The 18,103-nt window shown below is 35.5% G+C and overlaps 2 protein-coding genes across 2 annotated transcripts; both read left to right on the top strand.

Annotated features, from left to right (window-relative positions):
- Positions 1–372: 372 nt before the first annotated feature.
- LOC131602731 (cytochrome P450 736A117-like) lies at positions 373–2,195 on the top strand. The gene is made up of 2 exons (XM_058874906.1): positions 373–1,375; positions 1,462–2,195. The coding sequence occupies exons 1-2, from the start codon at positions 422–424 to the stop codon at positions 2,074–2,076; spliced, it is 1,569 nt and encodes a 522-aa protein (XP_058730889.1). The 5' UTR covers positions 373–421; the 3' UTR covers positions 2,077–2,195.
- Positions 2,196–15,393: 13,198 nt separating this feature from the next.
- Positions 15,394–17,165, top strand: LOC131602730 (cytochrome P450 736A117-like). Its single transcript, XM_058874905.1, has 2 exons — positions 15,394–16,345; positions 16,432–17,165. The coding sequence occupies exons 1-2, from the start codon at positions 15,650–15,652 to the stop codon at positions 17,044–17,046; spliced, it is 1,311 nt and encodes a 436-aa protein (XP_058730888.1). The 5' UTR covers positions 15,394–15,649; the 3' UTR covers positions 17,047–17,165.
- Positions 17,166–18,103: the final 938 nt, after the last annotated feature.

Below are 18,103 nucleotides of genomic sequence, written 5' to 3'. Positions count from 1 at the left end.
TTATTATTATTATTATTATTATTATTATTATTATTATTATTATTATTATTATTATTATTATTATTATTATTATTATTATTATTATTATTATTATTATTATTATTATTATTATTATTATTATTATTATTATTATTATTATTATTATTATTATTATTATTATTATTATTATTATTATTATTATTATTATTATTATTATTATTATTATTATTATTATTATTATTATTATTATTATTATTATTATTATTATTATTATTATTATTATTATTATTATTATTATTATTATTATTATTATTATTATTATTATTATTATTATTATTATTATTATTATTATTATTATTATTATTAATAATACCAGAGTGATATATAAATAAGAATACGAAGAGCATCTTTTATCACTCAAAGGGAAACTAAAGCTTAAGCCATGTTCACCTTTCTACAAACTTCTCTTTCACATGCAAACTTCTATTCACCATTCTCTATGTTTTTCTTCACTATCTTTTCACTCTTACTCTCTTTTTTCTTCATAATCAAATATTGGTATTTTTCCAACAATTCTTCTGCCACCACAAAAAACTCACCACCATCACCTCCAAGATTTCCACTACTCGGTAATCTTCATCAACTTGGCTTATTCCCTCACCGTACACTCCAAACATTATCTCACAAATATGGCCCTTTAATGCTTCTTTATTTTGGCAAGGTTCCAGTACTTGTGGTTTCTTCTGCTGATGCAGCAAGAAAAGTAATGAAAACTCACGATTTGGTTTTCTGTGATAGGCCACAAATTAAAATCTTTGATATCCTTTTATACGGTTCCAAAGATGTGGCAAGCTGTGCATATGGTGAGTATTGGAGACAAGTAAGGAGTCTCTGTGTGTTACACGTTCTGAGTAATAAAAGGGTTCAATCTTATCATCGTGTTAGAGAGGAAGAAACTTCAAGAATGATGGAACATATTAAGAAACATTCTTCTTCTTCATCCTCGCTGTTGAACTTATCTGAGTTGTGTTCTATGGTTACTAGTGATATAGTATGTAGGGTGGCTCTGGGAAAGAGATACCGTGAAGGAAGAGTGAAGAAATTTCAGCAAGTGTTGGTGGAGTTTATGGAATTATTGGGTACTGTATGTATAGGAGACTACATACCTTGGCTTGATTGGTTGGGAAAAGTTAATGGATTTTATAGAAAAGCAGAAAGAGTAGCCAAACATTTGGATGAGTTTATAGAAGAAGTGATTGAGGATCACATTCGTCGTAGATCTGATGAAGATGTTGGTGTTGATGATAATGATTTTGTGGATGTTTTGCTTTCAGTACAAAACACTAACGCTATTGGCTTCCCAGTTGATAGAACTACAATAAAAGCTTTGACACTTGTTAGTAACAATAATTTCATTTATATTTTATTTTCATATGTATAAATTTAGAAAGATTAACCTGTGCTTTTTCCCTCTACATGTAGGACATGTTTGCTGGAGGTACTGACACTACTTCCACAGTACTAGATTGGACAATGACAGAACTGTTAAGACACAAAAGTGTGATGCATAAATTGCAAGATGAGGTGAGAACTATGGTTGGTAACAAAACTCATGTATCTGAAGAAGATTTGGTTAAGATGAACTACTTGAAGGCAGTGATCAAAGAAACACTTCGCCTGCATCTACCAGTTCCGTTATTACTCCCTCGGAGATGTATGGAACATATCAAACTAGATGGCTATGACATTGTGGCTGGAACACAGGTAATAATCAATGCCTGGGCTATTGCAAGAGACCCGTCAAGTTGGGATGAACCTCTAGAGTTTAAACCAGAAAGGTTTATGAATAGTTCAATAGATTTTAAAGGAATGGATTTTGAGCTTATTCCATTTGGAGCTGGAAGGAGGGGTTGTCCTGGAGTGTCATTTGGTATTGCTGTGATTGAATTGGTGCTAGCAAACCTTGTTTTCCAATTTGATTGGAAATTGCCTGATGGAGTAGAAGGGAAGGATTTGGACATGTCTGAAACTTTTGGCATTACCTGCCATAGAAAATACCCTCTCCTTGCAGTAGCTACCAAACATGAGAAAAAATGAATAAACATCCATAAAGAAGTAACACATGACTAATGATAAATAAAGATGTGTCATGATTTGTATTAAGTGATTGTGTAATTTTATAAAGTTAGAAGTACATTGGAGTCTTCCTTTGCATACTTATTCTCCATGTTTTCATGCTCTTAGCTCCTTTGGAGTTTTCTTTTTATTATGTTATGTTTCTTATTGATCCCATTATATAATGTATTAAAACTTTCTGGACAGTTCCATGCTTATACATTTATGGAACCAATTGGTTAAAAAATGAAATTAATACTGTCTCGTTTTTTTATTTGTTATATTAGCAGCATTAAATTCGAAAATTGAAAAATCAGATGACACAAAACAGTGCTACATTTGACATGCATATCAACAAACAGCTAGTATGAAAAAATCAAAGTTACTTACAATGCATATATACAACATGCGGTAAAATGAGCCAACAATGCATACAATCAATTATTTCATAGGTTCAATTTCATTTTACTTTCACATTTTTTTGTTCAATTTTAATACAATTGAAAATGACTATGAAATAATTGATTGTATGCATTTTTGGCTCTCTTAATCTTATCAATGAAGTTGTCAATTACTTTTGCTGGTGATGAATGTGCCGACAACGCTGTTATTTTTCTAGAATGTGATGTTGATGCATCAACGGCCACAACATGTCGCAAAATCAAGTGAACATTGGTGTAAAAGATATTAATATATTTTAGAGATATGAATGAACTCTTGAATACAAGCTCTTAAGATATTAATATTTTGATTTGAACGATATAAACTTAACAGTTTTCCTTTTGTATTTAGTTAATCAAGTGTGATTTTCAAAATTTTGACCGAGAGTATATGTAAATTTGGAAAGGTTGTAATGTACACTTCACTACCTTCTTTATTTTCCAGAGTTCATTCTTTGTGTTGGAAAGATTGGTTATTATTGAAGAGTAATTCATATTCAGAAGATGAGCATCAGAAATTCTGATGTGGGCTGATCTTCTGATGGTTACTCAGAAGATAGTGTTAACCAGAAGTTCTATCTTCTAGGTTCTGTTAGCTTAGCTATTTAGTTAGTAAGGGTACTTTAGTATTTCTTAGTATTGTATTGTTTGTACCTTAGACTTGTTCACTAAGTTTACTCTATTAGGGGTTATGTGGTAAAATTTTCTTTTGTATAAATAGTCTTGTAGTAGCTATCATTAATAACACAACACAACAATTATTCTCTCATTCTTTTGCGCCGTTATTCCTTTTGTTTATTCTCTTTTTTATCATCTTTCATTCTTGTACACCAACAATTGGTATCTAGAGCCTGGTTCCAAACACAGGGAAACACAAGTGAACGTGAGTTTGTGTGACTGTGTGATTGATTTTGTTTCTGGGAAACAAAGTTGTGTTGAATCACATTTTTTCTTGGTTGTTTGTGGGTTGGGAAACACCGTGTGAGTGTGAGTGAGATATGTTTCTCTGCACAAGTTTGAAGATGAGTGGAAGCAACTTGAATACCAAACTTCCAGTTCTTGATGGTAAAAACTGGAATAGATGGATGATTCAAATGTGTGTATTATTTGGTGCTCAAGATGTTCTAGATCTTGTCATTGAAGGATATGTTCCGGTTGCAGCGGATGCAACGTAAGAACAAAGAGAAGCGCCGAGAGAAACGAGGAAGAGAGATTAAAAGACGTTGTTCTTCATCCATCAGTGTGTGGATGTGAATGTGTTTGAGAAGATCGCTGATTCTATGACGTCAAAGGAGGCGTGGGATATACTGGTCAGGTGTTACGATGGTGACGTATCAGTGAAGAAGGCGAAGCTTCAATCCCTAAGAAAGCAATATGAGAATCTCAACATGAAGAACAATGTGAAAGTTTCTGAGTATATCTCTAGAGTGATTTTGATCACTAATGAGATGAAGGCTTGTAGAGAAACCCTTTCTGAACAAGTAATCATAGAGAAGATATTGAGGTCACTTACTCCTCAATTTGATTATATTGTTGTATCTATTGAACATTCTAAAGATCTGGAAACCATGAGAATAGAAGAGTTGCAAAGCAGTCTAGAAGCACAAGAGTTGCGTCTAACCGAAAGAACTTCTGAAAGGGAAGTTGAGCAAGCTCTGAAAGCTTCTTTTGTCAAGAAGGACCAAAAGTATTCTTGGTCAGAGTCCAAGAATAGACGTGGTGATAAATTCCAGAAGGAAGCCTCAACTTCTGATGAGAAGAAATATCAGAAGGGAAAGGAAAAGAAGAAAGTTCAATGTTACTGTTGCAAACAGTTTGGCCATTTTGCTAGAGACTGTTTGGCAAACAAAGGAAGGAAATTAGAAGAAGCAAATATAGCTAGAGGTGATTCAAATGATGAACCTGTGCTATTGATGGCTTCAGAGTCTGACGGGAGATGTTTGTCAGAGTGGTGGTATATGGACACTGGGTGTTCAAATCACTTGACTGGAAACAAACAATGGTTGATAGATTTTGACTCTGAAAGGAGGACAAAGATCAAATGTGCTGATGATAAGTACCTTTATGCAGAAGGAATGGGAAATGTCAAAGTCAGAGTGAAGAATGGGAAGAATGTTCTGATCAAAGATGTTTGGTATGTTCCTGGAATCAAAAGCAATCTGATGAGTGTGGGTCAGCTCATTGAAAAAGGTTTCTCAGTTGTTATGAAGAACAACCTCTTGAAGTTGTATGATTCCAATCAGAAGTTGATTATGCAATATGAACAGGGAAGCAACAGAACATTCAAGGTGAATGTAGAAATAGCTGAAACAGAGTGTCTGAGTGCAGAAGGCTCAGAAGGTGATAGTAAGCTGTGGTACAAGAGGTTGGGGGATCTGAATTATAGAAGCCTAGGGCATCTAAGTTCTAAGAAGCTTGTACATGGCATTCCAAAGATTGTGAAGCCTGAGAAGTCATGTGAGGTATGCATGAAAGGCAAACAACCCAGATTGTCATTTGTATCAGAAGTTGCTCCAAGAGCAAAGCATGCTCTGGGAGTAGTGCACTCTGATGTGTGTGGACCATTTCCAGAACCTTCACTTGGAGGAAATAGGTATTTTGTGTATTTTGTGGATGAGTTCACAAGAATGACGTGGGTAACACTTATCAAGTTTAAAACTGAGGTGTTCACAAAATTCCAGAAGTTCAAGGTGAAGGCTGAGAAGCAGAGTGGTCAAAAGATAAAGATTCTCAGAACGGATGGTGGAGGTGAGTATAACTCTACAGAATTCTAGAAGTTCTGTGATGATAATGGAATTGAGCATGAGGTTACTGCTCCTTATACTCCTCAATACAATGGTCTGGCTGAACGAAGAAACCGTACTTTGCTTGATATGATGAGAAGTATGCTAAAAGAGAATAAGATTCCTCATAATCTCTAGGGAGAAGCTGTTGCTACTGCAACATATGTGCTCAACAGGTGTCCAACGAAGAGGATGAAGGAAATTGTTCCTTTAGAGAAGTGGACTAAAGAGAAGCAAAGTGTTAGTCATCTGAAGGTTTTTGGTTCTGTGTGTTATAAACATGTTCCAGAAGCTAGAAGGAAGAAGTTGGATGATAGGAGCAGAGTGATGTTATTGGTGGGGTACCACAGTACAGGTGCATACAAGCTCTATTGTCCAAAGACTAACAAAGTTAAAGTCAACAGAGATGTCATTGTGAAAGAATCAGAAGTTTGGGATTGGAGAGAGTCTCAACAAACTTCTGATGTAGAGATAACTTTTGAAGAAGAGTTAGAATTAGAAGATGAAGAATCTTCTGAAGATGAGTTAGATGGTGAATCTAATTCTGATCCAGATTTTGATCCAGACTCTGATGATGATCCAGAGTCTGGTAGTAGTCATGATTCTGGAAGGGATGACTCAGGAGTAGGTGACTCTGAAGTAGCTCAAAGGCCACAAAGAGTCAGAACTATACCTGGAAGGTTTGCAGATTTTGACATGTTACAAGACTCAGAGGGAAATGTCATTCAGTGTGCCACGTTAGTAGATTCTGAACCAATGGGTATTGAAGAAGCTCTCAAGAAGAAAGTCTGGCTGAATGCCATGAAAGAAGAACTTGAGGCTATAGAAAGAAATAAGACTTGGAAGTTTACAGAACTTCCAAAGAAGAAGAAAGCCATCAACGTAAGATGGGTTTTCAAGGTAAAGCTGAAGCCAGATGGATCAATTGGTAAACACAAAGCGAGGCTAGTGGCAAGAGGTTTTCTTCAGAAACCTGGGCTAGATTACTTTGAGGTGTTTGCTCCTGTAGCTAGACATGAAACAATCAGACTGGTGATTGCTTTAGTTGCAAATAGAGGATGGTCCTTGATGCATCTGGATGTAAAGTCTGCATTTCTGAACGGTCCATTACAAGAGGAGGTATACGTGTCACAACCCCATGGCTTTGTGAAAAAGAATCAGGAAGGGATGGTGTACAAATTACACAAAGCTCTGTATGGATTAAAGCAAGCACCCAGAGCTTGGAATTTGAAATTTGATTCATTTTTCAAGAAGCAAGGGTTTCAGAAGTGTGATATGGAATATGGAGTTTATGTGCAACATTCTGGAAGCAATATGATTCTGCTGTGTCTTTATGTTGATGACATATTTGTAATACGGTGGGAGAACTGACTTTTTTAAATGTGCAGATAGCAAGAGTCGCCACCGACTTTTATTTTATCCAATATATAGAAAGGCTAAAAGAATAGAAAAAAAACCTTTTTGAAAGAGATTGAGTTCGGGGGTAAGTTATACAAAGGGAAGGTGTAAGCTGTAACACCCTTCTAAACCCCGCGGGAATTTTTAAATAATTATATCAGAGTAAAACATAAACACAAGGGTGCCACAATTATATAAAATAAATAAACCAATCATGGTCAAGTCATGCTTCATCAGGAAACGGTTCACCAAATCGTAATTATGTTTATCACAGCGGAATAAGAAACATTATCAAATACATCCAATGGAATCATAATCCAACACCAATAAAGTAGATTAATTTCATAAAAACTCTATAACTATCGTTCCCCAGTGTTACAGATCAGAGCATGACCAACACGACCCAACATAAACGGATAAACTCTATGAGTCATCCTCACCAAGCACTAATGCCGCTACTCCTCAATCTGAAAATGACAACATGTAAGGGTGAGTCTCATTCTCAATTAGTAAATATTATGCAATTCATAAGCAACAAGCATCATAATATACCTTTCACCCAATTATACATATTCAGATTCACACCCGTTATTAATTCACACAATAATAGATTACAACACACACTACAGAAATCCATACAATCATATTATGACAGAATGCATATGACACAACTGACATTATGCATGTGGTACCAATAAACCGTGGAATCAATCCACCTAACCGATCTACGCCTCATCGAGATACGGCCCACCGACACAATTTCCACACAATGGGAAATATGTCCACCAACGATCCAAACATCACCGGGATCCAACATCAATGCATATGAATGAATGAAACACATATAACATACTTAAAACACACCGAATCACGATGAACAACTCATCTCAACACCACATCACCGAATAAGTATGCACATGTTTTCAACATCATTCAAATAGTCATGCATCCATCACAATCATAATAACAAATCACAACCAATTCATCATCACATCAAACACATTGTCACGCCTATCTCATATGCCCACAATGTTCGATTCTCATCAAGTAATTAAATCTAATTTTTAAGGAAATAAAGTCGGCTATTACCAATATTCATTATCCATCTTATAAAACATTTAATTACTTGCACAACGCCCAAAACGGCACTAAGAAATGATTCACAGATCAAAAGATACGTTATTTTGAAGTTTGGAAAAATTCACACACAGCAAGGTTCGCTCAGCGGAGCAAGACAGAAGCGAAATCCTTCAGACCCCCGCTCAGCGGACCTCAAGCGACGTCAAACAGGAGCGAACTACGTTGGGACCTCCGCTCAGCAGACCCCCCTCCGCTCAGCGGACCTACGATTTCAGCAAACCCCAAGTCTGCGACAGACCCTGCGATTTCACTCCCTTTTCACCCAAAGACGAATCCAGACATCACATACAGGCATATAATCATCATACATTCAATTATACACCATAAAACATCATCCAAACTCATTATTAACCAATTAGTTCACACAATTATCATCAATTCAATCCAATCATAACACCCTAACCTAACAATCCCCATATCTAATTGAACCAAACCATACATCAATCTACCTATCACCTAAGATCACATAAGAGATACTAAAAGGAAGAGTCCCCCCTTACCTCGATGAATTTCTTGAATGCTCTCCTTCCGGTTTCACGTTCTTGCCTCTTTCTCTTCTCTTGCTCTTTTCACGTGTTCTTCTTTTCTCCCCAAATGGTTCCTTTTTCTTATTTTATGAAAAATAAAATAAAATAAATTAACCACAACTTAGTAAAAGGCCTAACTAATTAGCACCCCTCTTTTACTATCACCACACCATAAGCCCAATAGCTCTTACTCCCTCATTTCCAATTAAATCCAATTTAAATTCTAAAATTCCAATTATTTAATTTAAATCCAAATTAAATTAATAAACTGAAATTATGGGTGTTACATAAACACCCTTTGTATCCATGGTTATCCATGGGCTCTTAATTGCTTAGCTCACTTGTTTGTTTGAAATGTTTGAAGTGTGGGAAAAAATGTTTGGATAAGAACTTTAGCTTGTAAATAAGTGTAGTCTTTTTGAAAAGATTCTTTGAAAAGTAGTGGGAAAAGATTTTGAATTTTGAATTTGAATTTGAAAAAGAGCAAGCAATTAAAAAGCAATTACCCTTAAGTTTAGAATTTTTGTTCTTTTAGACTTTAATGGGAAAGGGCTATCCATACCATAAAGAGGGCAGGTTGTCCTTTCATTGGATTTGAAAAGGGTCATCAAAATTATCGTCCGCCACAAGACTGTTCCTGCCATAAAGAGGGCAAGTAGTCTTAGGGAAGGATATAATAGTCATTTTAGACAACATGTGAGGATACCTTAGCAATTGGGACAATCATCATTTACAAGGCAACATCGAGGGACAAAATTGATGATGATAATGAACTGAGGGCAAATTTTTTTTTTGCTTAGGTATCCTCGGAATCGAGGGACTTGACTATTTCAGAATCAAAATTAAAAGGCGATAGGCAACAAGACAACAAGGCAACAAAAGAGGTTACCCTAAAGGTGTGTGTGTGTCACAATCAGGTGATTCAATTCAGTTATATTTATCTTATAATTTAGGCAAACTAAATTCATTAGCAGACTTGTCACTCCCTATTGTTACTAACCACACAATTATATAAGGCAAAATTAAAAGTTCCTACGCTATTACAATAAACACCTGTGGGCAGAAAAATAAAGGCAGGAATGAAAACATAAACTATTACAATAAACACCTGCAGGAAGATATAGAGGCAAAATAGAGAAGAAACAAAACTAAGCTATTACAAGGCTTCGGGGCAGATACAAAATTAGGCAAATGATAAAAAATATAATAAAGGAAAACCCATAATGGGGGAACAAGTTAATCAGGTTAATAGAATAAGTAAAGGCAAGGAAAACAGTATAAGACAAACAAAAAGTTTTGAAAAGAGGGTAAATCCTGATTTTTAGAAAAGGTTTTCAAAGAAAGAAAGCATACTCATTCCTTTTAAATTTTGCTTTTGTACTCAACAACGCTCATGTACACCATACTCATTCCTTTGGAATCTTGGTAGATTGGTTAGATTTTCTCTCTAATAAATATTAACTATTAAGTTATTATAATTTCTATCATACATTTCACTAAAAATGTCTTATTTCAAATATATTTTATGTTTTATAAATGATTTACTTTTTTAAGTTATATATTTTATATTTATTAATTTTTTACTAATATATTTTAGTTTAATTAATTACTATTGCTAATAATATTTTAATAAATATTTTTTTATGATTAAAATTAATATAATTATAAATTCAAATGAAATATTTTAAAATGAGACGTTTGAGTATTCTACTAAAACATTTCATCCACTTATTATTAGTTAGTGTAAATGTGATGATCACTCTTTTCTTTTTCTCTCTGTCTATAATTGGGTGCAATACAAGACTTTTGCATTTGAAGGATATATACACTTGTGGCCATAAATGGTGCCATTATTCTATAATCGGAATTATTGACTATTTGTAGTTTCTAGAATTAGAGAAAAATATGTTGGAGGTTAAATGTAACTTCTTCTCTTCTCTCATGTATCATTATCCACATTCAGATAAAATTTATATGCCACTTGTCTCAATTTCATTCGATGCTGTGATTTTCATCTAGAATTATTATTATTATTATTATTATGGTCATGTTAATAAGTGCCCCATAGATATTCTCAATGGATTGAATACAGGTCATTTCAATAAAATAAATTTTATTATTTTTAAATAAATCAGTATATTTTCATTTCTAAAACATTAAATGGATTGAGACACTCGTAGCATTATTATTATTATTATTATTATTATTATTATTATTATTATTATTATTATTATTATTATTATTAGGGCTCATGTCAAGGATATTATAATTAGAAAAATTAAAATGTAATTAAATGTAATAAAGTCATATTTAAAGTTTCGATACATTAAATGCATGCGTTGTAAGAAAATAATTCTATAAATATCTCATTATCTTGCGCATTTGGGGCACATGTTAGCTTTTCCCTTATTATTATTACCAGAAAAAGAACCGATAAACATAAACACCAAGTGATATATATATAAATAAGAATACGAAGAGTGTTATTTATCACTCGAAGGGAAACTAAAGCTTAAGCCATGTTCACCTTTCTACTAATGGACCAATGAAAGAAATAATTTGAATTGGTCATCAAATAATTAAATGAGAGTTATTGGTTATTATTAGCATTTGATTCTGTCAAGTAGTTAACAAACAGTAGCTATAATTTAGGCATCATTCTAGCTATTTCCATTCAATTATCATCATGTATTATAGTTATATATACTGATGTAAATCTCTGTAAAATATATTCATACGAGTAAATAATATACTCTTATATGGTATCAGTAGTTTACTAAGCTTTACAGCAAAACCGATCCACAATCTCACCATGCCTTCCTCGACAACATCTGAAATTTCTATTACACCAAATACCAATTCTGTTATAGCCCTAAACACTCACTCATCAGTGAAACTGAGCAGCAGCAATTTTCTTGCTTGGCAAGTGCAATTCAACGCACTCCTTGTAGGGTATGATCTCATTGGTTATGTTGATGGCACCACTGCCAGTCCAGCCCAAACTGATTCAGCATACAAACGCTGGAAAAGACAGGATCAACTGATCCTGCATGCCATCATATCATCTGTTGATCCAAGCATTATTACCATGTTGGGTAATGTCAAAACCTCAAAACAAGCTTGGGACATTCTCACCAAGATGTTTGCAAGCAAAACTCGTGCAAGAATTATGCACCTAAAAGAGAGACTCTCTCGATTCACAAAAGGATCACAATCTATTTCTGAATACCTCCATGGCATCAAGGCCTTATCTGATGAATTAGCCATCATCAACTCTCCAGTGGACGATGTCGATCTTGTCATCCACACTTTGAATGGTCTTGGAGCTGAATATCGAGAAGTAATAGCTTCTCTAAGAACTAGAGAAAATCCTATCGGATTTGATGATCTTCACGATCTTCTTTCTGATTTTGAAAGTTATTTAAAGAGGGATACACCTGTGCAAGAAACTCCTCTCATTGCCACTGCAAACACTGCACACAAAGGGAAACAATTCTACAACAAAACACCAAAACAGTACCACAATCACACAATGTCCAGATCAACATCACCGGGCTTCTCAAGGCGTGTAGTGTGTCAATTTTGTGACAAACCAGGCCATACTGCCAAGGTCTGCTACAAATTGCATGGCTACCCTCCAAAGCATCAACCACCTACTGCTCTTCATACTAGGGCCATGCCTTCAGGTGCAGCAGATTGGATCCTAGACTCAGGGGCTTCCCATCATATAACAAATGAGTTGGACAACCTGCACTTGTCTCAACCTTACACAGGTTCAGATCAGCTTCTGGTTGGTGATGGATCTGGACACACCATCTCTAACATTGGTAAAATTATTTTAAAAACTCCCTCTCAATCATTTCATCTTTCAAATGTTTTACATGTGCCTAAAATTACTCAAAAACTATTGTCTGTTTCATCTCTATGTCACACTAATCCAATTTCCATTGAATTTTTTTCTGATCATTTCTTGATAAAGGATTTGAAGACAATAGAACCTCTTCTAAAAGGGCAGCATAGCAATGGACTCTACCACATGCCCCATCCATCATCATTACCACAGGCATTTGTCACAACCACACATACTCCTCCACCATGGCATCACATACTGGGGCATCCATCTGATCGCATACTGAGACATCTCCTACCATCTCACAAAATAAAGAGCCACCAACAACCTTGTCTATCATGTAATAGTGTTAAGAGTCACAAATTACCTTTTTCCATTTCCAGTATCAAAACACAAAAACCATTAGAACTTATATATACTGATGTATGGGGTCCAGCCCACATTAAGTCTTTAGATGGTTTCTCCTATTATTTACTTCTTGTTGATCACTTCACCAAATATGTATGGCTCTATCCGTTAAGAAATAAATCTGATGTCTCCAAGTTATTTCCCACATTCAAAAATCTTGCTGAAAACTACTTCAAAGAAAAAATCATTTCATTGCACTCTGATAATGGAGGAGAATTCATCAAACTAAAATCATTTCTCCACACACATGGCATATCCCATTTCACCACAGCACCACACACACCTGAACTCAATGCTCCAGCTGAAAGGAGACACAGACATGTAGTTGAAACTGGAAGAGCCTTACTAAATATGTCAAACCTACCACCCGAATACTGGTCCTTTGCGTTCAAGACAGCAGTGTACCTAATCAATAGGTTACCAACTCCTATCCTCAACATGAAATCACCATATCAAGTCTTACACAAGAAAAACCCAACAACATCACATCTTCATTCCTTTGGATGCCTTTGTTTTCCTTGGCTGCGACCTTATGTCTCAAATAAACTTCAATCCCGATCTCAACCTTGCATATTCTTAGGATATGCAGAATCACAATACAGTTATTTATGTCTTGACCCAACAAATCACAAAATATACACCTCTAGGCATGTCAAATTTTTTGACCACATTTTCCCATACAACCAACTTGTCAAATCTACACCACCACCATCTCTAAGCATACCCAACATACCACAGCCCCCTCATACCATCATACCTATCCTTCAACAACCACCACTTGAGTCACACGCTATGCCCCATGAAGAGGAGGATCTCTTGGCTTCAAATACAATGTCAGGTAATGATACTCATCCACCTAATATTGTTACTACACCTACTGTCACTCCTAATACCTCTACAGCCCCTACTACTGAAACAAACCAAATCATCACAAGGTCGAAAAATAATATATTCAAGCCAAAAAGGATGTACACTGCATCAAAACACCCTCTACCTGAGAATTTGGAACCTTCAAACATCCGTGAGGCAATGAAACATGCCCATTGGCGTCAGGCAATTGCAGATGAATTTGAAGCCTTAATAAGAAATGGCACATTCTCACTCGTACCACCTAAGGCAGGGCAAAACATTGTTGGATGTAGATGGTTATTTCGTATCAAGAGAAATAGTGATGGTTCCATTGCTCGCTACAAGGCACGTCTTGTTGCCAAGGGTTTCACACAATGTCCTGGCATTGACTTCAAGGAGACATTCGCACCAGTTGTTCGCCCACAAACAATTAAGATTATTCTTACCTTAGCAATCTCTCATCAGTGGTCAATGCACCAACTAGATGTGAACAATGCGTTCTTACAAGGAGCTCTTACGGAAGAGGTCTTCATGGACCAACCGCCAGGTATGAAAGATACAACACATCCTGACTATGTATGTAAACTTCACAAGGCCATCTATGGCCTACGTCAAGCACCAAGAGCATGGCATGACTCACTGAAGGAATTTATTATTGCATATGGATTTCAAACAAGCAAAAGTGATCCATCCTTGTTCATTTATCACTCGGGTGATACCAAGGCTTACTTTCTAGTCTATGTAGATGACTTGCTGCTCACCGGTAACAACTCTACATTCCTTCAAAGCTTCATCAAGGCACTATCTCAACGATTTTCGTTGAAAAATATGGGACAACCTCACTACTTTCTGGGCATTGAAATCATACCAACAAGCTCTGGAATTTTTCTCTCTCAACACCGGTACATTCGTGACCTCTTACAAAAGTTTGACATGGAGGGGGCGAAACCATCTCCCACACCACTTTCCTCCACAGCAGTGCTACAACTTCACGATGGTACATCATCCACCGATGCAACGGAGTTTCGTAGAATTATCGGAGGACTTCAGTATCTTAATCTTACTCGTCCAGACTTATCATACTGCATCAATAAGTTGTCCCAATTTATGCATAAACCAACCTCCCTTCACCTACAGCACTTGAAACGCATCCTTCGGTACATCAAACAAACCATTAATCATGGTCTCATGCTACACAAAACTGCTGCAAATAACTTGTTAGCATACTCTGATGCAGATTGGGGTGGGAACAATGATGATCGCACGTCTACCTCAGCCTATATCATTTTCTTCGGAGGCAACCCAATTTCGTGGCTCTAAAGAAAACAAAGAACTGTAGCACGGTCATCTACTGAGGCTGAATATCGTGCAGTTGCTACCGCCACCACTGAGATCATGTGGCTCCAAAACTTACTGCATGAACTTAGAATACCCATACATGACCCTCCACGACTATTGTGTGACAATGTGGGTGCCACATACCTTTGTTCCAATCCTGTACTTCACTCAAGAATGAAACATATATCTTTAGATTATCATTTTGTCAGAGAACAGGTTCAAACTAACAAGCTCATCGTAACACATGTGTCTACCAAGGATCAGCTGGCAGATTTACTCACTAAACCACTTCCCACAACAAAGTTCACTGAACTCATGTCCAAGATAAAGGTCGTTGATGGAACCTTCATCTTGAGGGGGCGTAATGGACCAATGAAAGAAATAATTTGAATTGGTCATCAAATAATTAAATGAGAGTTATTGGTTATTATTAGCATTTGATTCTGTCAAGTAGTTAACAAACAGTAGCTATAATTTAGGCATCATTCTAGCTATTTCCATTCAATTATCATCATGTATTATAGTTATATATACTGATGTAAATCTCTGTAAAATATATTCATACGAGTAAATAATATACTCTTATATCTACAAACTTCTCTTTCACATGCAAACTTCTATTCACTATTCTTCACTATCTTCTCACTCTTACTCTCTTTTTTCTTCGTAATCAAATATTGGTATTTTCGCAACAATTCTTTCGCTACTACAAAAAACTCACCACCGTCACCTCCAAAATTTCCACTACTTGGTAATCTCCATCAACTTGGCTTATTCCCTCACCGCACACTCCAAACTTTATCTCACAAATATGGCCCTTTAATGCTTCTTTATTTTGGCAAAGTTCCTGTACTTGTTGTTTCATCTTCTGATGCAGCAAGAAAAGTAATGAAAACACACGATTTGGTTTTCTGTGATAGGCCACAAAGTAAAATCTTTGATATCCTTGTATACGGTTCCAAAGATGTGGCAAGCTGTGCATATGGTGAGTATTGGAGACAAGTAAGGAGTCTCTGTGTGTTACATCTTCTGAGTAATAAAAGGGTTCAATCTTATGGCCGTGTTAGAGAGGAAGAAACTTCAAGAATGATGGAACATATTAAGAAACATTCTTCTTCTTCATCCTCGCCGTTGAACTTATCTGAGTTGTGTTCTATGGTTACTAGTGATATAGTATGTAGGGTGGCTCTTGGAAAGAGATACCGTGAAGGAAGAGGGAAGAAATTTCAGCAAGTGTTGGCGGAGTTTGTGGAATTATTGGGTACAGTATGTATAGGAGACTATATACCTTGGCTTGATTGGTGGGGAAAAGTTAATGGATTTTATAGAAAAGCAGAAAGAGTAGCCAAATATTTGGATGAGTTTATAGAAGAAGTGACTGAGGATCACATTGGTCATAGATCTGATGAAGATATTGGTGTTAATGATAATGATTTTGTGGATGTTTTGCTTTCAGTACAAAAGACTAACGCTATTGGCTTCCCAATTGATAGAACTACAATAAAAGCTTTGACACTGGTTAGTAACAATAATTTCATTTATATTTTATTTTCATACGTATAAATTTAGAAAGATTAACCTGTGCTTTTTCCCTCTACATGTAGGACATGTTTGCTGGAGGTACTGACACTACTTCCACAGTACTAGATTGGACAATGACAGAACTGTTAAGACACCAAAGTGTGATGCATAAATTGCAAGATGAGGTGAGAACTGTGGTTGGTAACAAAACTCATGTATCTGAAGAAGATTTGGTTCACATGAACTACTTGAAAGCGGTGATCAAAGAAACTCTTCGCCTCCATTTACCAGTTCCGTTATTAGTCCCTCGGAGATGTATGGAAGATATCAAACTAGATGGCTATGACATTGCGGCTGGAACACAGGTAATAATCAATGGTTGGGCTATTGCAAGAGACCCGTCAAGTTGGGATGAACCTCTAGAGTTTAAACCAGAAAGGTTTATGAATAGTTCAATAGATTTTAAAGGAATGGATTTTGAACTTATACCATTTGGAGCTGGAAGGAGGGGTTGTCCTGGAGTGTCATTTGGTATTGCTGTGATTGAATTGGTGCTAGCAAACCTTGTTTTCCAATTTGATTGGAAATTGCCTGATGGAGTAGAAGGGAAGGATTTGGACATGTCTGAAACTTTTGGCATTACCTGCCATAGAAAATACCCTCTCCTTGCAGTAGCTACCAAACATGAGAAAAAATGAATAAACATCCATAAAGAAGTAACACATGACTAATGATAAATAAAGATGTGTCATGATTTGTATTAAGTGATTGTGTAATTTTATAAAGTTAGAAGTACATTGGAGTCTTCCTTTGCATACTTATTCTCCATGTTTTCATGCTCTTAGCTCCTTTGGAGTTTTCTTTTTATTATGTTATGTTTCTTATTGATCCCATTATATAATGTATTAAAACTTTCTGGACAGTTCCATGCTTATACATTTATGGAACCAATTGGTTAAAATATGAAATTAATACTGTCTCGTTTTTTTATTTGTTATATTAGCAGCATTGAATTCGAAAATTGAAAAATCAGATGACACAAACCAGTGCTACATTTGACATGCATATCAACAAACAGCTAGTATGAAAAATTCAAAGTTACTTACAATGCATACAACATGCGGTAAAATGAGCCAACAATGCATACAATCCATTATTTCATAGGTTCAATTTCATTTTACTTTCACATTTTTTTGTTCAACTTTAATACAATTGAAAATAACTATGCATTGTTGGCTCTCTTAATCTTATCCATTAAATTGTCAATTACTTTTGCTGGTGATGAATGTGCCGACAACATGCTGTTATTTTTCTAGAATGTGATGTTGATGCATCAACGGCCACAACATGTCACAGAATCAAGTGAACATTGGTGTAAAAGATATTAATATATTTTAGAGATATGAATGAACTCTTGAATACAAGCTCTTAAGATATTAATATTTTGATTTGAAATATATAAATTTAACAGTTTTCCTTTTGTATTTAGTTCATCAAGTGTGATTTTCAAAATTTTGACTCAGAGTATGTAAATTTGAAAAGGTTGTAATGTACACTTCACTACCTTCTTTATTTTCCTGAGTTCTTTCTTTGTGTTGGAAAGGTTGGTTATGACTGTTAGTTCTTCTGTTTGTGAATATGATGTTTGATTTTATAGACTTCGATGATATATATCATTGCTTTCTGGCAGCTAAGTGTTGGTGGCTTAGTGGTAAGAAGGTTGCACCCATACCCTTAGAGGAAGAGTTTGATTCC

This window comes from Vicia villosa, linkage group LG5 (assembly GCF_029867415.1).
Source record: "Vicia villosa cultivar HV-30 ecotype Madison, WI linkage group LG5, Vvil1.0, whole genome shotgun sequence".
NCBI lineage: Eukaryota > Viridiplantae > Streptophyta > Magnoliopsida > Fabales > Fabaceae > Vicia > Vicia villosa.
Note: the sequence above shows the minus strand (reverse complement) of the source record. Positions and strands in the feature narration are given on the sequence as shown.